Source organism: Bombina bombina, chromosome 7 (genome assembly GCF_027579735.1).
Source record: "Bombina bombina isolate aBomBom1 chromosome 7, aBomBom1.pri, whole genome shotgun sequence".
Taxonomy (NCBI): Eukaryota; Metazoa; Chordata; class Amphibia; order Anura; family Bombinatoridae; genus Bombina; species Bombina bombina.
Genome location: NC_069505.1, coordinates 183,422,917 through 183,448,152, shown reverse-complemented (window position 1 = coordinate 183,448,152; position 25,236 = coordinate 183,422,917). Strand labels below are relative to the sequence as shown.

The following is a 25,236-nucleotide window of genomic DNA, read 5'->3' as shown; positions in this document are numbered from 1 at the left end:
TGATAAAGTAGGATAGAGACATACCTTGATTAGCAGTGCCAGTGTTTGTTCTACACGCACGCAAGTCTGCAGCCCCTCCTCCCCTGACCACCAGATCGCTTTCTCATTGGCTAATTAATAGCTATGCATTATGGGACTTGTAGTTAGTTCCTAGCCTTGGGAGCTCCCCCTGCTGCCCGCCCATAGAAATGGCCCAACCGCACACTGAAAATTGTGCTATTAGCAAAGGTATAGGCTCTGTTATGGGCGGAGCAGCAGGCACATAGAAAAAATGTGCAAAGGGATATGGCAGGCTATACCTCTCTACAGCATGTGCGGTAGAGAGATATAGAGGAATATAAAAGGATATATATAAAAGGACAGTAGACTGTAACCTTTTTTGGTAGAATAAATATATTTTTTCCAATAGGGGGGTTATTGGAGAAGGTTTTCTTTCTTTTTTCTTTTTTTTCCCAGGAGGCTCACGTGCGGTTGTGATCATATGGAGGAGCCGCCACTGGTCTCTGGTGAATAGACATTGTTGATATGTCCAGTTTAATGTATCCTGTATTTATGTGGATTTTGATCAGACTGGATTTTTTTAATGCACTTTAAACAGACATAAAAAAAAACTGTTGCTCACATACACCTATAAGTTTGTGTCAGGGTGCCAGGAATCAGACTGAGACAAGAAGTGCAAACATAATCACACCTTTATTAATAGCAAAAAAATAATAAAAAGTCCACAAGTCAAATAACAAGCCAGGAGTCAAAACCAGAGCTGGTAGTCAGACGAGCCGAGTCAGGAGCCAAAGCGAATAGTCAGACGAGCTGGAATCAGGAACAAGGAAAACAGCAGAGTCAGGAACAAGCCAGGGATCAGGAACCAGGAAGGACGTCAGACAGCCAGGTAATACACAGGAACTCTCAAAAACAGGTCTGAGACAACGCAAAGGCAAAGCATACTGAACAGAGGCCCTTTAAATAAGTGATGACATCACAATTCTGAGACTGCATCTTGTCTCACAGGGATGATGCACACCAGTCTGGCCATAAAAGGAAGTGCAGGAAATGAGCAGCATGCCCAACAATGCACCAAGTCAGCAAGAGAGGTAAGTAAAATGGCTGCCAGTAGCACATGGCAAACAACAGGGAAAAAACCCTGACAGTTTGTTTCTTTCATATTGGTGAAATATACTGTTAGATTACGATTGCGCTTTAACTCCGCTAGAAGCAAGTTTTTTGCGCACACATATTACAAGTTGAAAGTAAAAAGTTTTCACATGAACGCTAACCCGACATGCACAAAAAGCCAAACTTGGAATATCGTGACCATGTTAACATATTCCCCCATAGACTTCAATGGAGCGCAAGAAGTGGAGAAAAAGCTAACAAACCCAATCGCGTTTTCTCAAGTGCGCTAACCTGACATTAAATATTAATATTTCACATTCCAATGTTCTTCACATAGCAGAATATGTTCTATTTATTCATGAATACATATTTCTTTGTATATATATATATATATATATATATATATATATATAAAATTGTATTTTTGTTTAGTTTTTAATTAGTTAAAAAATTATTTTGTTTTAGCAAATTAGTTTAGTTAAGTTTAAAAAAAAGCTTGTTTCGGCAGATTAGTTTGTTTTTTCGGATCTGTTCGTTTTTTTGGATCCATTCTTATTTCATATGCATTATTTTATTCTGATGCTATAGAATAATGCATATAAATAAAGAATGGATCCGAAAAAACGAAAAATGTAATGTAACTAATGTGCCGGCGATTATGTAAAACCGCCGCCGCCACCCATGTCAACATTAAATAAAGCTATTAACCCCAAAACCACCATCCCCCCACATCACTAACACTAGCTAAACCTATTAACCCCTAAACCGCCGCCATCCACATCGCTGACACTAACTAAATCACTTTAAAAAGTTATTAACCCCTAAACCGCCATTCCCTGATATTGCCGACACTAACTTAACCTATTAACCCCTAAAGCACATGTCCCCCACATCGCCAACACTGCCTAAACCTATTAACTCCTAAACTGCTGCCCCCCCACATCGCCAACAGTAATAAACCTATTAAGCCCTAAACCGCAGTTACCCGACATCGCCTGATACTAACTAAACCTATTAACCCCTAAACCGCACCCCCACACATCGCCAACACTACCTAAACCTATAGCACCTAAACCGCTGTTCCCAAACATTGCCAAAACTAACTAAATCACTAAATAAAGTATTAACCCCTAAACCGCCGTTCCCCGATATTGCCAACACTAACTAAAACTATTAACCACTAAACCGCACCCCCCCCATCGACAACACTACCTAAACCTATTAACCCCTAACCGCCGGCCCCCACATCGCAAAAACCTAAATTAAACTATATTAACCCCTAACTCTAAACCTTACACCCCCTAACTTTAACATAACTAAAATAGACCTAAATTAAAGTTACAATTATTAACTAAATAATACCTATTTAAAACTAAATACAAACTTACCTGTGAAATAAAAATTAAAAACCTAAGCTATCCACAATATAACTAACAGTTATATTGTAGCTAGCTTAGGTTTTATTTTTATTTTACAGGTAAGTTTGTATTTATTTAACTAGGTAGACTAGTTAGTGAATAGTTATTAACTATTTACTAACTACCTAGTTAAAATAAATACAAACTTACCTGTGAAATAAAAGTAAAACCTAAGCTTCCTTACACTAAAACCTAACATTACAAAAAAAACTAACATTACAAAAAATAACAAACGAAATAATCCAAAACAATAATAATTATTCCTATTCTAAAACCCCATTTAAAAAAAAAAAACACCCCAAAATAAAAAAACCTAATCTATAATAAACTACCAAGGGTCCTTAAAAGAGCCTTTTGTAGGCCCTTAAAGGGGCCTTTTGTAGGGCATTGCCCTAAAAAATCAGCTCTTTTGCTAAAAAAGAAAAACAAACCCCCCTAACAGTATACAAACCCCCACCCCCCGAAACCCACAAAATAAAAATAAAGTTAAACCTAATCTACTCATTGCCCTGAAAAGGGCATTTGTATGGGCATTGCCCTCAAAAGTGCATTCAGCCCTTGTACTGCCCATTAAAATTTAAAAAAGGTTATTCTAAAAAAAAAACACCCCAAAAAGAAAAAAATTACACAAAATAACAAACGAATTATCCAAAATAATAAAAATTATTCCTATTCTAATACCCCGTTTAAAAATAAAAAAAAACACCCCAAAATAAAAAACCCTAATCTATAATAAACTACCAATAGCCCTTAAAAGGGCCTTTTGTAGGGCATTGCCCTAAAGAAATCAGCTCTTTTGCTACAAAATAAAAACAAACACCCCCTAACATTACAAACCCTCACCCCCAAACCCACAAGATAAAAAAACCTATCTAAAAAAACCTAATCTACCCATTGCTCTGAAAAGTGCATTTGTATGGGCATTGCCTTTAAAAGGGCATTCAGCTCTTTTAAGATTGCTCATTAGCCCTAATCTAAAAAAAAAAAAAAAAAACACCCCAAAAAAACTTAAAAAAACCTAACACTAACCCCTCTTTAGGTACTCACAGTTGCTAAAGTCCGGCTTGAACGATCTTCATCCCAGCGGCTCCATCTTCATCCAGGCAGCTCTATCTTTATCCATTGAGGGACCAGCATCTTCTTCATCCCTGCGGAGGCAGAGCGGTCGATGCGCGGAGGCGGAGGTCCATCGATCCGGCGTGGAGGTCCTCTTAATGCGATCGTCCGCCACACACTGAGGATTTAAATGCAAGGTACCCCTTTTATACTGGGGGTACCATTGCATTCCTATTGGTTGAAAAATTTAAATCACCCAATAGGAATGCGAGCTGCTTAAATCCAATTGGCTGATAAAAAAAAAACACCTTCCATTTGAGGATGCCCCACAGATGCTCAATAGGGTTTAGGTCAGAAGACATGCTTGGCCAGTCCATCACCTTTACCCTCAGCTTCTTTAGCAAGGCAGTGGTCGTCTCGGAGGTGTGTTTGGGGTTGTTATGTTGGAATACTGAATACTCTGAAGGGAGGGGATCATGCTCTGCTTCAGTATGTCACAGTACATGTTGTAATTCATGGTTCCCTCAATGAACTGTAGCTCCCCAGTGCCGACAATGACACTCCCACCACTATACTTGACTGTAGGCAAGACACACTTGTCTTTGTACTCCTCACCTCGTTGCCGCCACACACGCTTGACACCATCTGAACTAAATAAGTGTATCTTGGTCTCATCGGACCACAGGACATGGTTCCAGTAATCGATGTCCTTAGTCTGCTTGCCTTCAGAAAACTGTTTGCGGACTTTCTTGTGCATCATCTTTAGAAGAGGCTTCCTTCTGGGACAACAGCCATGCAGACCAATTTGATGCAGTGTGCGGCGTATGGTCTGAGCACTGACAGGCTGACCACCCATCCCTTCAACCATTGCAGCAATGCTGGCAGCACTCATACCTCTATTTCCTAAAGACAACCTCTGGATATGATGCTGAGCATGTGCACTCAACTTCTTTGGTCGACCATGGCGAGGCCTGTTCTGAGTGGAACCTTTCCTGTGAAACCGCTGTATGGTCTCGCCCATCGTGCTGCAGCTCAGTTTCAGGGTCTTGGCAATCTTCTTATAGCCTAGGCCATCTTTATGTAGAGCAACAATTCTTTTTTTCAGATCCTCAGAGAGTTCTTTTCCATGAGGTGCAATGTTGAACTTCCAGTGACCAGTATGAGAGAGTGTGAGAGCGATAACACCAAATCTAACACACCTGCTCCCCATTCACACCTGAGACCTTGTAACCCTAATGAGTCGCATGACACCGGGGAGGAAAAATGGCTAATTGGGCCCAATTTGCACATTTCCACTTAGGGGTGTGCTCACTTTTGTTGGCAACGGTTTAGACATTAATGGCTGAGTGTTGAGTTATTTTAAGGGGACAGCAAATTTACACTGTTATACAGGCTGTACACTCACTACTTTACATTGTAGCAAAGTCTCATTTCTTCAGTGTTGTCACATGAAAAGATATAATAAAATATTTACAAAAATGTGAGGGGTGCACTCACTTCTGTGGGATACTGTATACATATGTATTAATGTATTTAGATTAGTTTAAATGCCGGTAAATACAAATTTACACATATATACATAAACACATATATGCACACACAGATCTTTGAGTCCTAATAACTTTTTTATACTTTTTTTTATTTTTTTTATTAGACCGTGTTATTATGAGTGTAACTGTACTTTTTACTGTATCTTTGAAGGTTTTTTCACTCCACTTTTTAGTCGAGCATAACAATTAACTAGAGTTCTGAAGTCGCGCTAAGCCGATGCATGTTAAATTCAATTTTGCTCAAGCGAACGCATTTAATTTTAACCTGTAATATGCGTGCTACTTCCAACGTGCGCAAACAACCGCAATAAACCCCTTTTTGCTTGCGCGCAACAGTTAGCGTGCCACTTGTAATCTAGCCCATAGTCAGTTGCAGACAAGCAATGCACTACTGGGAGCTAGCTGAACGCATAAGTGAACCAATGACACAAGGCATATGTGTAGCCATCAATCCAATAGTGCTCCAGAGCCTATCTAGGCATGCTTTTCAACAAAGGATACCAAGAAGACAAAGTCAATTTGATAATAGAAGTAAATTGAGAAAACTCTTAAAATTGCACACTCTATCATGGACTATAATTTTGACTTTCATGTCCTTTAATAACATTGTGGATCACAAATAAATTTTAGAATTTATCTTATGATTTATTTTTTTTAACTGAACTTTATGTAATTTGATATTTTTGGTCATTTTGTCAGATTTATTTTTTATAAAATGTATCTGAACATACTGTACATGTATAATGAAATGTATGTTATATGTCATTAAACGTTATTTTAAGATATTATAGTGCAGACTACAGTGTTTGGAGACTTTTTGTTACAATTCATGCAAAATTTATATACTGTTACCTTTTCTGTTATTTTGGGGACAGCACGTTACTACTATATTTATTTCTTCATTAGGAGAAAAGGCTTTTCAAATAGTGTGCCACATAGTATCATGGTGTGATCTGTTAACTCTAGCTATGTTTATGCATTATTGATATTTCTTCTTTTTTTTGTCTTTGTTTAATTGCTGTAAAATAAAAACAAGCAATTGAATATATGGTCGTTCATTTGGTTTTGTTCTGCAACATGCTGAGAGCTTATCTGTAGCTCACACACCCCTTTATAGATATCTGCCTCCTAAGTAAAGGAAACTCCCAAAAAAACAAGGGTGGCTAATAACGGTAAATGTTCTGTATAGTAACAAGCCACTGAATACAAGAAACTCTGGCCTTTCTCTCATTTACAAATGGAAGATTGACACATTTCTGTTCTTGTGAGCTTGGATTTTATCACCAAGCGCAGAGTTTGCAAGCTGTAAGCCTCCAAAAATAAAAGAACTATTAAAAAAAATATTATGGCAGTGCTTGACAACTTTGTTCAGAATCTAGCGGCCATACAAAAATGTAAGGGCCATAAAGGTTGTAGGTGGCCAGACATGAGATATAGCCAGAATTTGGGATAATCAGAGAGCAAAATCATTGCTGCATAACATACAGACAGCAGAATTTATAACCCCTTGAGTGCTTATAGAAGCCCACGTAGCAGTAAAAGAACCCATAACTGCCCAAAACACACAAAGTCAACCAATGGGTAAAATCACTGCTGCCATAACACAATTGCCTGGAATATTTTAGTCTGTTATATGAAATCTGAATCTTATAGTACACACTGTCTCGCTCACTACAGCAGCACTGTCTTTTTCCATCTAAAAGCCACGAATGCTCAGCTAAATGCGTACACAGCTCTCAACAAGCTGCAGTCGCAGGGAGTCTAATCCGGAAGGTGGAGGCGCACTTCTAGCACAGTTGTGCTACGGGGAGAGATGCGGCTGCTATTCCTGAACCGCTCTTATTTAAAAGAGGCCAGAGACCATTTTCTGGGCACCCCTAGCACCATGATTTAGCGTCCAATAACCAGCCATTTCTCCAAGGCTAAGAGTCAGTAATGCAGAAATGACATCTAACAAACTAGAGCGTGTAACAGAGGCGTAACTGGACCTCACTGGGCCAGAGGGCAAAGGCTGTAGAGAGACCCCCATTTCAAAACTGCCATCCTGAGTGCAATAAACAGGAGCTTAGCTGGCAGCCAAATAGGAGAAAGGAGCTTCCTCTGTGTGTTTGAAAGCCATCTATCCCATTTGGTTAGTTGTGAATCAGAGGATATGCAATTGTGCAGCCTTCCTGTACAAATATGGCAACAGGTCTATTTCTGTACAACATCTGGGAAACCTGACCACCATATTGTAAAAGCAAATTATTCCACCTTCCTTAGAGTCCGGTTTGCAGTGAGGTATAGACATAATGCAGGTGGAGGGCCCTGTGTAGTAATGCCACCAGGGCCGGATTGGGCCGCCGGGATACCAGGAAAAATTGCGGTGGGCCAGCAGCCGGTGGGCTGGCAGGGGCAGCTGCAGTGTGTGGAGAGCAGCAAAGCTCAGTTGTGAGCAGCAAACAGACTGACAGGCTCAGCCACTCATTCAGGCATGTGTTTAGGTGAGGGTCGGGAGTGGAGCGGCCACTGCAGCCTGCAGTGCTTAACTTACATAGGTGCTGCAGCAGTGCTAAGGCCGCTTACGCACCAATAGAGGCAATTTGTGAGGGATGGGAATCGGGGCGGGGACGGGCCAGCTAGAACGTCACACACAGTCACACGTGACAAGGTCAGGAGGGAGCCTTGTTGGAGCTGAGGCCACGTGGGACAGCAGTCACCGGTAATAGGGATCATGACACAGACCAGTGCACTACCGCTGTTGACAAGGGTGTGGGGGCCTCTGGTGGCAAGAAAAATGACTGCCAAAGACTGCTCTTAATGAAGGTGTGGGGTCCTGTTCCAGAGGAAAATTGGCCCTAGGCATGGGAGGGGGGCTGGTCTTCTAACATTTCAAGGGCCGGTCTGGTTTCCCAGTCCGGCCCTGAATGCCACTATTAATTGCAAGGCCAGATGGGTCCCCAAGAGCATTGTTTCTAAAACGCGGTCCTCAAGTACCCCCAACAGGCCAGATTTTCATTATTACTGAACCAGTGCACAGGTGAAATAATCAACTTCTGGGTGAGAGCAGGTTAGTAACCATGGTGACTGATCATCTGATTACTTCTCCTGTGCACTGGTTCAGCTATAATGAAAACCTGGCCTGTTGGGGGTACTTAAGGACCGCGGTTGAGAAACACTGCCTTTGTATTAGAATGTCTCTTTACATTAACATATTTACGGATTGTAAAAAGTTTAATAAATAGCTGTAATCAGTTATGCAAATTTAATTATCTGACAAAAACTGTCCAGAAATAAACGCTCTGCTCTGTTACAGTTTGATGAAGACTACGCAACAGTTTGTATGCGCTAAGCTAGATGGCTTAGTGGCCAGACTCGTTCAGAACTATCTTTTCATCTTTACCAAGTGTCTTAAAACTGGAGTTACCTTTTGGGCTCTCAAGAGCTCCTCTCTAAGGAATTCTGAGCCCTTCTCTCTGATCTCCACAGAAGAGCTGCGTAGACGGGATAAATCATATGTTGTGGTATCTGAGGAGCGCTCAGTAGCAGGTCTGGAGGCTTCAGGTCTGGGAGTGGTTAAAACCTTGGGTTTGGGAGGTATGGAAGCTTTAGGTTCAGGAAGATTTGTGCATTCCTCAAAGGAAGGAGAGCGACAGTGCTGGGGTACGCCATCCTGGACCGTGGGATGCCTGTATAGGTACATGGAACAAATAGTGTAAGAGACTGCATTGTACAGAGCTTGACAAATCTATGCAACTGACAATGATTTAAACTCTAGATTGCCACACACTCACTAGTGAAAATAACCCACAGTTGCCAGAGAAATGCACAAAACAGAAACACACACACACAAGTGCTTAAACCTCATGATTACTAGTCACCCAAGTAATTTAACCTCTTGTTTGCTAATAGGAAACACACACCTAGTGATTTAAGCCCTTGACCGCCTGTTACACCCACACAGAAATGATTTGACCACCTCAATGCCCAAAACACATAATGATATTTAAGGGTTTAAACAATGTTATGTAATAGAATAAAAATAAATAAATTAACCTACCCATGTGTTTTATGCAATAATGTAAATAAGGAAGATGTGCAAACTCACGCCATGAAAGGGATAGGTGTGGCTATGTCACCAATCCTTTCCCGATACCCATGCCAAGATGAAACTGCATTTTACTAGGAGCCACAAAAGCCCATTGTTAGATTCTATGACACTCAATATTTATTGGTCCTGATTTATCATCAGACATCTGTTAACATAAATTGAAAAATATCATTTACATCTCTATAATCAGCAGTCTGATGTTTACTGGCCCTACATAATCTGCAATCTGAAGTAATTGGCGCTACATAATCTTCATTGTGATTTGATTTGCACTACATAATCTGCAGTGTGATGTAATTGGTGCTACATAATCTGCAGTACATAATCTGCCGCCTGATGTAATTGGTGCTACATAATCTGCAGTGTGATGTTATTGGCGCTACATAATCTGCAGTACATAATCTGCAGTGTGATGTAATTGGTGCTACATAATCTGCAGTCTGATGTAATTGGCGCTACATAATCTGCAGTGTGATGTTATTGGCGCTACATAATCTGCAGTGTGATGTAATTGGTGCTACATAATCTGCAGTACATAATCTGCAGTGTGATGTAATTGGTGCTACATAATCTGCAGTACATAATCTGCAGTGTAATGTAATTGGTGCTACATAATCTGCATTGTGATTTGATTTGCACTACATAATCTGCAGTGTGATGTAATTGGTGCTACATAATCTGCAGCCTGATGTAATTGGCGCTACATAATCTGCAGTGTGATGTTATTGGTGCTACATAATCTGCAGTACATAATCTGCAGTGTGATGTAATTGGCGCTACATAATCTGCAGTGTGATGTTATTGGCGCTACATAATCTGCAGTCTGATGTAATTGGTGCTACATAATCTGCAGCCTGATGTACTTGGCGCTACATAATATGAAGTCTGATGTAATTGTCGCTACATAATCTGCAGTGTAATGTTATTGGCGCTACATAATTTACAGTGTGATATAATTGCCTCTACATAATCTGCAATGTGATGTAATTGCGTCTACATAATCTGCAGTGTAATGTAATTGGTGCTACATAATCTGCAGTCTGATGTAATTGTTGCTACATAATCTGCAGCCTGATGTACTTGGCGCTACATAATATGAAGTCTGATGTAATTGGCGCTACATAATCTGCAGTGTGATGTTATTGGCGCTACATAATCTGCAGTCTGATGTAATTGGTGCTACATAATCTGCAGCCTGATGTACTTGGCGCTACATAATATGAAGTCTGATGTAATTGGCGCTACATAATCTGCAGTGTGATGTTATTGCCGCTACATTATCTGCAGTCTTATGTAATTGGTGCTACATAATCTGCAGCCTGATGTACTTGGCGCTACATAATACGAAGTCTGATGTAATTGGCGCTACATAATTTACAGTGTGATATAATTGCCTCTACATAATCTGCAATGTGATGTAATTGCCTCTACATAATCTACAGTGTGATGTAATTACCTCTGCATAATCTGCAGTGTGATGTAATTGGCGCTTCATATAATCTGCAGCCTTATGTAATTGTCACTACATAATCGGTAGTGTGATGTAATTGGCGCTGCATAATCTGCAGCCTTATGTAATTGCCTCTACATAATTTGCAGTGTGATCTAATTGCCTCTACATAATCTGTAGTGTGATGTAATAGGTGCTACATAACCTAAATTGTAATAATTTTTGTGTCTCATGTTATCTCTACGCCTCAAACAACTGCAATATTATGTTATCATTACACCTCAATCTCCTAAATCTTATGTTATCTCTACGCCTAATTCACCTGCATTCTTATGTTATCTCTACGCCTCATTCACCTGCAATCTTATGTTATCTCTACGCCTCATTCACCTGCAATCTTATGTTACCTCTACGCCTCAATCACCTGCAATCTTATGTTATCCCTACGCCTTAATCACCTGCAATCTTATGTTATCTCTACGCCTCATTCACCTGCAATCTTATGTTATCTCTATGCCTAATTCACCTGCATTCTTATGTTATCTCTACGCCTCATTCACCTGCAATCTTATGTTATCTCTACGCCTCATTCACCTGCAATCTTATGTTATCTCTACGCCTCAATTACCTGCAATCTTATGTTATCTCTATGCCTTAAACACCTGCAATCTTATATTATCTCTACGCCTCAATCACCTGCAATCTTATGTTATCTCTACGCCTCAATCACCTGCAATCTTATGTTATCTCTACGCCTCATTCACCTGCAATCTTATGTTATCTCTACGCCTCAATCACCTGCAATCTTATGTTATCTCTACACCTTAATCACCTGCAATCTTATGTTATCTCTACGCCTCGATAACCTGCAATCTTATGTTATCTCTGCGCCTCAATCACCTGCAATCTTATGTTATCTCTACATCTCAATCACGTGCAATCTTATGTTATTGCTAAGCCTTAATCACCTGCAATCTTATGTTATCTCTACACTTCAATCACCTGCAATCTCATTTTATTTCTATAAGCCTCAATCACCTGCAATTATATGTTATCTCTACGTCTCAATCACTTGCAATCTTATGTTATCTCTACGCCTCAGTCACCTGCAATCTTATGTTATCTCTGTGCCTCAATCACCTGCGCCCGATCATATAGGATCGGGGAGATTTGAAGACTGCAGTCTCAGAGGCAGCGGACAAGTTATGGAGCAGCGATCTTTATACTGCTGCTTCATAAGTGCGGTTTCCTAATTCACCTGCATTCTTATGTTATCTCTACGCCTCATTCACCTGCAATCTTATGTTATCTCTATGCCTCATTCACCTGCAATCTTAGGTTATCTCTACGCCTCATTCACTTGCAATCTTATGTTACCTCTACGCCTCAATCACCTGCAATCTTATGTTATCCCTACGCCTTAATCACCTGCAATCTTATGTTATCTCTACGCCTCATTCACCTGCAATCTTATGTTATCTCTATGCATCAATCACCTGCAATCTTATGTTATCTATATGCCTCATTTACCTGCAATATTATGTTATCTATATGCCTCAATCACCTGCAATCTTATGTTATCTCTACGCCTCATTCACCTGCAATCTTATGTTATCTCTATGCATCAATCACCTGCAATCTTATGTTATCTATATGCCTCATTTACCTGCAATATTATGTTATCTATATGCCTCATTTACCTGCAATATTATGTTATCTATATGCCTCATTTACCTGCAATATTATGTTATCTATATGCCTCATTTACCTGCAATATTATGTTATCTCTACCCTCAATCACCTGCAATCTTATGTTATCTCTACCCTCAATCACCTGCAAACTTATGTTATCTCTACACCTCAATCACCTGCAAACTTATGTTATCTCTATGCCTCAATCACCTGCAATCTTATGTTATCTATACGCCTCAATCACCTGCAATCTTATGTTATCTCTACACCTCAATCACCTGCAAACTTATGTTATCTCTACGCCTCAATCACCTGCAAACTTATGTTATCTCTACACCTCAATCACCTGCAAACTTATGTTATCTCTACGCCTCAATAACCTGCAATCTTATGTTATCTCTGCGCCTCAATCACCTGCAATCTTATGTTATCTCTACCCTCAATCACCTGCAATCTTATGTTATCTCTACACCTCAATCACCTGCAAACTTATGTTATCTCTACACCTCAATCACCTGCAAACTTATGTTATCTCTATGCCTCAATCACCTGCAATCTTATGTTATCTATACACTTCAATCACCTGTAATCTCATTTTATTTCTATACGCCTCAATCACCTGCAATTATATGTTATCTCTACGTCTCAATCACCTGCAATCTTATGTTATCTCTACGCCTCAGTCACCTGCAATCTTATGTTATCTCTGTGCCTCAATCACCTGCGCCCGATCATATAGGATCGGGGAGATTTGAAGACTGCAGTCTCAGAGGCAGCGGACAAGTTATGGAGCAGCAATCTTTATACTGCTGCTTCATAAGTGCGGTTTCCTAATTCACCTGCATTCTTATGTTATCTCTACGCCTCATTCACCTGCAATCTTATGTTATCTCTATGCCTCATTCACCTGCAATCTTAGGTTATCTCTATGCCTCATTCACTTGCAATCTTATGTTACCTCTACACCTCAATCACCTGCAATCTTATGTTATCCCTACGCCTCAATCACCTGCAATCTTATGTTATCTCTACGCCTCATTCACCTGCAATCTTATGTTATCTCTATGCATCAATCACCTGCAATCTTATGTTATCTATATGCCTCATTTACCTGCAATATTATGTTATCTATATGCCTCAATCACCTGCAATCTTATGTTATCTCTATGCATCAATCACCTGCAATCTTATGTTATCTATATGCCTCATTTACCTGCAATATTATGTTATCTATATGCCTCATTTACCTGCAATATTATGTTATCTATATGCCTCATTTACCTGCAATATATTGTTATCTCTACCCTCAATCACCTGCAATCTTATGTTATCTCTACCCTCAATCACCTGCAAACTTATGTTATCTCTACACCTCAATCACCTGCAAACTTATGTTATCTCTATGCCTCAATCACCTGCAATCTTATGTTATCTATACGCCTCAATCACCTGCAATCTTATGTTATCTCTACACCTCAATCACCTGCAATCTTATGTTATCTATACGCCTCGATAACCTGCAATCTTATGTTATCTCTACCCTCAATCACCTGCAAACTTATGTTATCTCTACACCTCAATCACCTGCAAACTTATGTTATCTCTATGCCTCAATCACCTGCAATCTTATGTTATCTATACGCCTCAATCACCTGCAATCTTATGTTATCTCTACACCTCAATCACCTGCAAACTTATGTTATCTCTATGCCTCAATCACCTGCAATCTTATGTTATCTATACGCCTCAATCACCTGCAATCTTATGTTATCTCTACACCTCAATCACCTGCAAACTTATGTTATCTATACGCCTCAATAACCTGCAATCTTATGTTATCTCTGCGCCTCAATCACCTGCAATCTTATGTTATCTCTACCCTCAATCACCTGCAATCTTATGTTATCTCTACACCTCAATCACCTGCAAACTTATGTTATCTCTACACCTCAGTCACCTGCAAACTTATGTTATCTCTACACCTCAATCACCTGCAAACTTATGTTATCTCTATGCCTCAATCACCTGCAATCTTATGTTATCTATACGCCTCAATCACCTGCAATCTGATGTTATCTATCGTCTCAATCACCTGCAATATTATGTTATCTCTACGCCTCAATCACCTGCATTCTTATGTTATCTCTACACCTCAATCACATGCAATTGTATGTTATCTCTATAAGATAGATTTACAAATGTTTGTCCGACATGATACGCTGTAGCCTGCAATCTTAGGTTATCTCTACGCCTCCTTCACTTGCAATCTTATGTTACCTCTACGCCTCAATCACCTGCAATCTTATGTTATCTATACGGCTCAATCACCTGCAATCTTATGTTATCTATATGCCTCATTCACCTGCAATCTTATGTTATCTGTTTTTTTTACTCAGCGCATCGGGCCAGCTGTATAGTCACAGCTCGGCCCGACCGCGCCATAGCATTAAGTGCAGCTCGCTCCTGCTGTCAGACAGAGCAGGAGCGAGCTGCACTTAATGTTATGGCGCGGTCGGGCCGGGCTGTGACTATACAGCTGGCCCGATGCGCTGAGTAAAAAAAAACAGACCCGCTCAGCAGAGAGCGGGTCTGTAAAACGGGCATATTTTTTAAAAATTCAAAGGGTTTACTGTCCCTTTAAGGAGCAGCGATCTTTATACTGCTGCTTCATAAGTGCGGTTTCCGGCGAACCTGAGGGCTTGCGCGAAAACAAGGGGAACAGGGCCCTTGTTAAATCTACCCCTTAGCCTCAATCACCTGCAATCTTATGTTATCTCTACGCCTCAATCACCTGCAATCTTATGTTATCTCTACACATTAAAGGGACAGTACACTGTAAAATTGTTTTTCCATTAATGTATTTTAAATGACTTGTTATACCAACTGCAGAGTATAAAATATTTGAGAAATTCCATTTTCATGCTTATTTGTGTATATGAAGTAGCTGATTTTGTGCTTTGAAACCACAGCCTATTACAATGGGTTGAACTTAAAGGTGATATCAGATCTCATTATGTTCTAAGTTTATGTACACAGACTTGCTTCCTTATCTTTTATTTGGCTGGAACACTAAAGCTCAATACATAGAGAGAACAATGGAAAATTATAATTGTATTACTTAACTATCCTGCACCCCACTGAGAGTGTAATATCTTCTGCTGGCTGTGTATACTTAGGCTATTCAATAGCCTATACTCCAGTATTAATTTGTTTATTATAGGTGGCAATACCACAGGCTAAATCAGCTATTTCAAATGCTGAAATATGAGTAAAGGAGCTACTTGTAACCAATTTAATACACTCTAGCAGGTTTAAAGGATCATTGGGAATAATTTAAAGGGGAGAAAATTTTTGGGTGAACTGTCCCTTTAATCACCGGCAATCTTATGTTATCTCTGCACATTAATCACCGGCAATCTTATGTTATGTTTACGCCTCAATCACCTTCAATCTTATGTCATCTCTATTTCTCAATCCCCTGCAATTTTATTCTATCTCTCTTATGTTATCTATACTCCTCAATCACCTGCAGTCTTATGTTATCTCTATGCCTCAATCACCTGCAATCTTATGTTATCTATACTCCTCAATCACCTGCAGTCTTATGTTATCTATACTCCTCAATCACCTGCAATCTTATGTTATCTCTGCACATTAATCACCGGCAATCTTATGTTATCTATACGCCTCAATCACCTGCAATCTTATGTTATCTCTGCACATTAATCACCGGCAATCTTATGTTATCTATACGCCTCAATCACCTGCAGTCTTATGTTATCTCTGCACATTAATCACCGGCAATCTTATGTTATCTATACGCCTCAATCACCTGCAATCTTATGTTATCTCTGCACATTAATCACCGGCAATCTTATGTTATCTATACGCCTCAATCACCTGCAATCTTATGTTATATCTGCACATTAATCACCGGCAATCTTATGTTATATATACGCCTCAATCACCTGCAATCTTATGTTATCTCTGCACATTAATCACCGGCAATCTTATGTTATCTATACGCCTTAATCACCTGCAATCTTATGTTATATCTGCACATTAATCACCGGCAATCTTATGTTATCTATACGCCTTAATCACCTGCAATCTTATGTTATATCTGCACATTAATCACCGGCAATCTTATGTTATCTATACGCCTCAATCACCTGCAATCTTATGTTATCTCTGCACATTAATCACCGGCAATCTTATGTTATCTATACGCCTCAATCACCTGCAATCTTATGTTATATCTGCACATTAATCACCGGCATTCTTATGTTATGTTTACGCTCAATCACCTTCAATCTTATGTTATCTCTGCATAAAAACCTAAGACCCTATTTGCGCACAAACTCGATCCAAGAGTGCGCTAACCCAACATGTAAATGTGAATAGTTCACATTCCAATGTTCTGTACATAAAAGAATATGTTTTATTCATTTATTCATTCATAATTATATAATTCTACATATATCTGATGTTATTTTGGTAAAATATATATCTATACCTATCTATCTATAATTATATATAGGTATAGATAAATGCAGATATATGTATATATATTGTAATATCTATTTAAAAATACTTAGAACCTTGGAATGTGAAATATTTACAGTAAATACACAGTATAACACTTTTAAAAAAATGAATATTGCTTAAACATGCTTTCATCTACGCGACTACAAAGGCCTCCAATGCACTTCTGTATATGTCTATATATGTATACATTTGTATTAATGTGTTTGTATGTGAATATATGTCTGTAAATACATATATACACATATAAATAATACACATGTGCACACATATAAATATATATAACACCTGAGACCTCATATCTTTGAGCCCTTATAACTTTTTTGTGCACTTTTAAAAAAAAAAATTTTATTAGATGATGTTATTATGAGCGTAAGTGTACTTTGTAATGTATTTTTGATGTGTTTCGCAAAAGTTAACCAGCGCTCTGAGGTCACGCTATCCCGGCGTGCATTAAAGGGATACTAACCCCAATTTTTTATTTCATGATTCAGATAGAGCATGCAATTTTAAGCAACTTTCTCATTTACTCCTATTATCAATTTTTCTTTGTTCTCATGTTATCTTGATTTGAAAAAGCAGTAATGAAAGGTTAGGAGCTGGCCCATTTTTAGTTCAGCACCTGGGTAGCGCTTGCTGATTGGTTTGCTACATTTAGACACAAATCAGTAAGTGCTACCCAGGTGCTGAACAAAAAATGGTCCGGCTCTAAAGCTTACAGTACTGCTTTTTCAAATCAAGATAGCATGAGAACAAAGAAAAATTGATAATAGGAGTAAATTAGAAAGTTGCTTAAAATCTCATGCTCTATCTGAATCATGAAAGAAAAAAATTGGGTTTAGTATCCCTTTAAATTTAATTGTGCTCATGCGATCTTGTGTACTTTCAACTTGTAAATCAAGCGCTACATCTGACGCACACAAACAGTCATGATAAACCCAATATTACTCACGCATAACTGTTAGTGCGCCACTTGGAATCTGGCCCTTTATTTTACAATGTCAAAGTGTTTTGTGTTTAATTGTTGAGATGTGCTACACATATATTTTAAAATGGGTTTAATGTCTGTTTAACCCTCTTGCCTTACTGCAGTGTATACAAAACACTCTAAGACATGCAGAATGATATCTCTAATACTAAAGTAAGACACACAGATGTCTCTCGTACTAAAGTAAGACACACAAATACCTCTCATAATAAAGTAAGACACACAGATGTTTCTTGCACTAAAGTAATACACACAAATACCTCTTGTACTAAAATAAGACACACTAATACCTCTCGTACTAAAGTAAGACACACAAATACCTCTCATACTAAAGTAAGACACACAAATATCTCTTGTACCTTATGTAAGACACACAAATACCTCTTGTATGAAAGTAAGACACACAAATATCTCTTGTACTAAATTAAGACACACAAATATCTCTTGTACTAAATTAAGACACACAAATACCTCTTGTACTAAAGTAACACAAATTCCTCTTGTACTAAAGTAATACACACAAATACTTCTCATACTAAAGTACAGCAGTGTAACTCAGCTGTTTCCTAGAACACAGATGAACATAAATTAAACATTTACTGGATTTAGATGATCCCTTACCCAGCTCTCCACATCCCACCAGCAGACAGGCTCTCCTCCAGGCTGACTCAGTGAGGGGACATCCAGAAGGCTCCCAGAACAAAGTAACAGAAAGCACAGACAGAAGATATGGGAGGGGATGTGCTGACAGAGGACACGGCCACTATTGGGGTCTAGTTTCCCTGCATCCCACAGAAATAGGTGCAGCTCCCCTCCTTGTCACTTCCTTCCTCCCTCCCTTTCTCTGCGGCACACAGAGGAAACACTTCCAGCTGCAGGAGGGGGGAGACAAATGGACTTAGAGTTAAAGAAAATTAGCAGCTCAGAAACTGTCAGAGGACAAAGGGGATCCTGAGATCATCAGGGGAGAGATCCAGCTGTGCTGTCCTTGTGTACTGTGTGTGTATGTGTCTTTGTAAGTGTGCCTATATATATTTATGCACAGTGTATGCATATTGTGCAAGCCTGTGTGTGTGTGTGTGTGTATGTGTGTCTATAGATATGTATATTCATTTATACAGAGTGCATGCATATAGCCCCTGTGCAAGCAAGTGTGTGTGTATGTGTGCCTATATATATATATATATATATATATATATATATATACAGTATATACAGTGCAATATATAAAGAAAAATATATATACATACACAGTGTATGCATATAGCCCCTGTGCAAGCCTGTGTGTGCCTATATATATTTATTTATACACAGTACGTGCATATAGCCCCTGTGCAAGCAAGTGTGTGTGTATGTGTGCCTATATATATATATATGTATACACAGTGCATGCATATAGCCCCATGTGCAAGCCTATGTGTGCCTATAAATATTTATTTATACACAGTGCATGTATATAGCCCCTTTGCAAGCCTCTGTGTGCATAGGACCTAAGTGTCCCATTAACTGCACATCTGCACCTAATGTCCCCTACCTCCTCCACACATGGAAATGATCACATGACCACCATCTGGTTCCCATTGCCAGTGTGCCCACCCATCCTGAGTCATGTGACTGTCATGTGATACACCCAAAGGGAGTCCTCTAAATATAAGTGACAGCAGAAAGTGACAGTCCTGTGAAAAAGGGAAATCCTAATGTGTTAGTTAAGGGAGAAGTCAGATATATAATAATTATTTGTCAGATGGGCAAGTGGAACAGTTAGAGTATTTAAAGGGGCTATTGCTTATATAAAACTATGTGTTTAGCCCCTGCAAAAGGGATTAAACGCATTATTAAAATCAGCTTCAAATAAGCAAAGCACTACTGGGAGACATATGTCTGTGACCACCAATCACCAGCTAGCATTGCTAGATTTTTCTTTGCATAAATGTTTTGTAGATGATCCATTTATATAGCCCATACATTTTTTTTTATTTTTTTTTATTGATAGCTTTGCTTATTTTTAAATAAATAAATAACAGGTATGATGTGGTATCCCTTTAGGGCTTTTGGCAGTACAATGTATAAAGCCTGGGGATAAAAGGTTAAATTTAGTCCATGTACAATGTGTGTCAGGGTAAACTCTGTAGCTATTATCCACAGACTGACTCTTGTAGAGACAAACGTGACCATGTATCCTTTTGCCTGCATATGTATGTTGCAAATGTTGCTGTCACGTACTAAGTAACTTGAGAAAATTCAACATAGAAAATAGAAATGCTCACTCACCAATAGTCCTTTATATGCAGAGTCTGTCTGCATATAATCTGTGCTTGGATCTTGCTGCTTGCACTGTGAGGAAGTGCTGTAATGGCACGGAACATGTTGGATGTGATGAGACTGTGCTGTTAGGCTGTTTCACTGGCTGTGATATAGCTACCTGTCTGACTTTCTGTAAAGTCGTTTTTACTTGTGTTACTAAATAAAAGTTACATTTTACTTTTACCTAACTCGGCCCATTAACAGCTGGACACTTTTACTTTGTGAACCTATGTTTATTATTTTTAAATAACATTGCTCTGATATTCAGACTCCTAACCAAGCACCAAAGTTTTAGGATAATACCGATGTATACCTACTCCAGCTTGCTCTTGTTTGAGTAAAGGGTCTTTTCATATGCAAAGGAAGCGGGAGGGGGGGAGTGTCTGCTATTTCCCACTTGCAGTGGGTGTTCCAGTATCCTTTGAAACAGAACTAAACTGGGAGCTTCTAAGTAAGTTTTAAAATGGTTTTATACTGGATTTTTATATCAATATTTGTGCATAATTATTCTTTATAGTAGTGTCTATTATAGGCAGTTATATGAAAATTGGTATATACTGTCCCAACCTAGGTATGGTTTTCAATGTAGAATAGCAACAGAATGAAGTAAATTTGATAACAGAAGTAATTTAAAAAGTCTCTTAAAATGCCTCCTCTCTGACCCACACAAGTTTAAAGTTTGACTTTTATGTCTCTTAAACAACAAACAAGTAATATCATGACACCACAGGCAGTAATACAAAAAGGTGCTATGTACAGGGTGTCACTGGCAACAGTTCCGGAATAAATTGTGTGTATATTTCACAAACGACTCTTAGTAAATCTGAATGCACATCCAGTGACACAGGCAGCTGAGCCCAGAGCTAATTGTTAGCACAAAAGTATACAGAGAAACTTTAGCAAAGGCTAGCAGGCACACAGTACAGATTGTGATCTGCTTAAACATTGCAGTGATTTTACCCCATTCACCATTTTGGCTTCCAGTAACTCAGAACAGTGATTTAATATGGAGCTGCCATATCTATAAAGGACCAATGCATTCCCTATCTTTAGCTCAGGGGAGGTTTATAAAAATGGACATTTAAAGGGGTAGTCAAGTCATAGGACATGCAGTTTTAACTTTCCAATTTACTTTTATCATCAAATTTGATTTGTTCTCTTGGTATTCTTTGTTGAAAGCTAAACCTAGGTAGGCTTATAACTGATTTATAAGTTGTTGAAGGCCGCCTCATATCTCAGTGCTTTTTGACAGTTTTTCCCAGTTAGACAACGTTAGTTCATGTGTGTCATATAGATAACATTGTGCTCACCCCCGTGGAATTATGAGAGGGCACTGATTGGCTAAAATGCAAATCTGTCAAAAGAACTAAAATAAAGGGGCATTCTGCAGAGGCTTAAGGGTATATTTATTAAAGTGCGAGCGGACATGATACAATGTAGGGTATCATGTCCGCTGCACATCGATAAATGCCAACAGCATATGCTGTCGGTGTTTATCATTGCACCAGCAGTTCTTGTGAACTGCTGGTGCAATGCCGCCCCCTGCAGATTCGCGGCTAGCAGGGGGTATCAATCAGCCCGATCGTATTCGATCAGGTTGATTTCTGCCCGTGACCTCAGAGCAGGCGGACAAGTTATGGAGCAGCGGTCTTTAGAGTATGGAGTTTGATAAATCGGCCCCTTAGATACAAGGTAATCCCAGTGGTAAAAAGTATATTTATATAACTGTGTTGGTTATGCAAAACTGGGGAATGGGTAATACAGGGATTATCTAACTTTATAAACAATAACAATTAATAGACAGTCCCTTTAAGTGTCCAGTTATTTTGTATACGTTTTACTGGGCAGCTGTTTAAATACTTGACTTTTCAGTTCAGTATTGCACAGCTAATAACTAACTATTTCACAACAATGGGCTAGACTACAAGTTGCGCGTTAGTTTTATGTTTTTACGTATGCACAAACTCCGTTTGGATTTTCATTTTTGTGCTTTTCGAGTTGCGTTCGTATTACTAGTTCCAAAAAACTTTTAACCTCAGCGTTAACCCGAATAGCGCAAAAAAAATAACTTAAAGGGACACTAAACCCAATTTTTTTCTTTAATGATTTTAAGCTACTTTCTAATTTACTCCTATTATCAATTTTTCTTTGTTCTCTTGCTATCTTTATTTAAAAAGCAGGAATGTAAAGCTTAGGAGCCGGCCCATTTTTGGTTCAGTACCTGGGTTATGCTTGCTTATTGGTTTGCTAAATGTAGCCACCAATAAGCAAGTGCTATCGATGGTGCTGCACCTAAAATGGGCTGGCTCCTAAGCTTTACATTCCTGCTTTTTAAATAAAGATAGCAAGAGAACGAATCAAAATTAATAATAGGAGTCAATTAGAAAGTTGCTAACACCAGAGATCACACAAATGCCATCGCCTTTTCGCAATCCCTGTAGTAGTCAATGGAAAAAAAATTGTTGAAAACCAAACACTCATCGTGTATACAACATAGCATATTCGCATTAGCAAATGTGAAATATTTAAATTAATGTTTTTATATGTGTATATATATGACTGTAAATACATATATAAATATGTTAATATATATGTACACCTATATAGACATATCTATATTAAAACAAATACATCTTTAGCAATGTATCTGTATGTGTCTCAATGTTAAAGCCATTTGTCTCCAATCTTTGAGCCCTTATAACTGTTTTGTGCAATATTTTTTTTTAAATAATTGTTATTAGACAGTGTTATTATAAATGTAACTGTACTTTGTAATGTATTTTAGAAGTTTTTTTTGTGCAACTTTAACCACAGCTCTTAGTTCGCAGTAAGGATTGAAGCGGAAATGGCGATTGCTCAACTTGTATTATCAGCGCAATTAAAAATGCTTGAGAAAAGACGATATTGCTTGCACAAAACAGTTTGCGCCTCACTGGTAATCTAGCCCTAAATGTTACCCCTGAAACAGTAATAATGTGTAAAATAAACATGTAAATATAACTGCAGATTTTCTTTCATTTCTGTTTGCCTGACATTTATATTTATTTAAATTTGTAAAAGAAAGAAAATGATAAATAAAAAATGTAATTTTTATATATATATATAACGGAATCCTGAAAGTAAATCTGTCCTCCTGGGTCAACTGTCTGGGTGCAAACATGAAAGGTATACAGCAACAAACGAAAGAACTCTCAGGTCTTGTTAGTAGTGGGTCATAAACCAGTGTTTATTGACGTTTCGGGGTTCACACAGACCACTTCATCAGAATGAAAAAACAGTGTCACATCACAATCTTATATAGTGTTAAACAATCAAACTCATAAACTAATACAAACCACCTGTGTCAGATAATTAAGTTCCTGTGTAGTTCAGTGGAACGCACGCCATGTGTTCCACTGAAACCGGAAGTGCCATAATTTCCGGTTATTACGTGAAAATTGTTATAACATAATTGCATTTTTAAAAAGAGAAAGAAAAACAATATTCTTTGCCATAATTGCCTACATAGTTAGTTATAGTGCTTCATGCCAAGTTTAGACTGTGGGGTAAAAAACTAACATTAGTGTTAAATCAAACACTCCCATATAATGTGCAGTTGTGTTTGGAACGCATGTATGTGTTCCAGTAAACCGGAAGTCTCTTAATTTCCAGTCTTACGAAAATCGTGTAAAAGTGAAAAAGAGCTTATATTGTTCAGAGGTTTAGATTAAATTTTGAGGGATATAGTGGTCCACCTATTGAATTTGTACTATGTTTGATTGAACTATGCCTTAAGAGAAACTATTTCTGGTTTGAAGATAGGTTTTATGTCGTACGGACAGGTACAGCCATGGGTTCGAATATGGCCCTGGCCTACGTCAACACATTTATGGCTGCTTTTGAAAACTGATGTTTATGGTCACACCCGGAACCCTCCATAATCTTTTAAAAAAGGTATATTGATTATATCTTATTGATCTGGAGAGGGGGTAGGAATACTTTAGACCATTGGTTTAATAAAATTAACAACACAGACACCACAGTGAGGTTCAAGATTAGTGTGGAGGAACATAGTTTACACTTTCTAGATGTCTCTATCTTTATTACACAAAACAGACTAGGTACAACTTTATACTCTAAAGATACCGACCACAACTCCCTATTAAGGGCAGAAAGTTACCACCCACCATCACTCTTTAAAGGAATTGTAAAGTCCCAGTTCATTAGAACACTTAGGAACAACACTGATAGGGATACAGTGGTCTCCCAGTTGAACGTTATGAGAAAAAAGTTCCTGGAGAGAGGCTACAAGCAAGATCTAGTTAACAACATCTTAGAGGATTTAGAGGATGTTAAGGGCCAAGAACTTAAGAGGGACACAGGGACACAAGAAAATGCACTTATACCTCTGATTATGAGCACCACATTTGCTCCGAACAATAGGCAAACGGCAGCATACTGAATAAGCATTGACCTCTATTGTCATCGGACAACAAATTGCCTTGTATCAGAAATACCAAACCGATGGTGGGATACAAAAGGGGTACCAATCTAAAAGATCTCTTGGTCAAAACTGACCATAAACAATGCTATCAAACAACGCAGAAAGCCAACATCAAGGATTGTTATAAATGCCTTGGGTGCATTACTTGTAACTCAATGATAGCAACGAAAAAAATTTCACCATCCACATAAGAATAAGATTTACAACATCTGCCATTCTATTTCTTGTAACACAATGTTTGTGGTGTATCTACTCATTTGCCCATGTTCCTCTTTTTATGTGGGTAAAACACAAGGAATGGGAGGGCGTGTCTGACCACCAACCAAGATGGCTGCTTGTTAATCCTCGTCTGATGGTGGGAGCCGACAAAACTGCTGTTTGTCTCTCCAATTCACTGGAATTGTGACAGGCATTCTCCCTGGAGCAGATTCATGTGACAGTTGTACATTTCTAAGAACAAGAAGCCCGTAATTGAGAAGGTACACAGCAGAGGTCGGAGAGCGGCCTGTACCTGTCTTTACCCCCCACCACACTGATTGTTCAGTAT

At 38.6% G+C, this 25,236-nt stretch overlaps 1 protein-coding gene across 2 annotated transcripts in view; it reads right to left on the bottom strand.

Annotated features, from left to right (window-relative positions):
* Window positions 1–19,054, bottom strand: part of RAB3IL1 (RAB3A interacting protein like 1) — a 156,461-nt gene extending 137,407 nt beyond the window's left edge. For both annotated transcript variants that reach the window (XM_053720463.1, XM_053720464.1), the window contains exons 1-2: window positions 18,524–19,054; window positions 8,544–8,805 (exon numbers count right to left, since the gene is read on the bottom strand). In XM_053720463.1, coding sequence (XP_053576438.1) covers window positions 8,544–8,805; window positions 18,524–18,537 — 276 coding nt within the window. In that variant the 5' untranslated portion in view covers window positions 18,538–19,054. The remainder of the gene's footprint in view (window positions 1–8,543; window positions 8,806–18,523) is intronic.
* Between the last annotated feature and the right edge of the window lie 6,182 nt (window positions 19,055–25,236).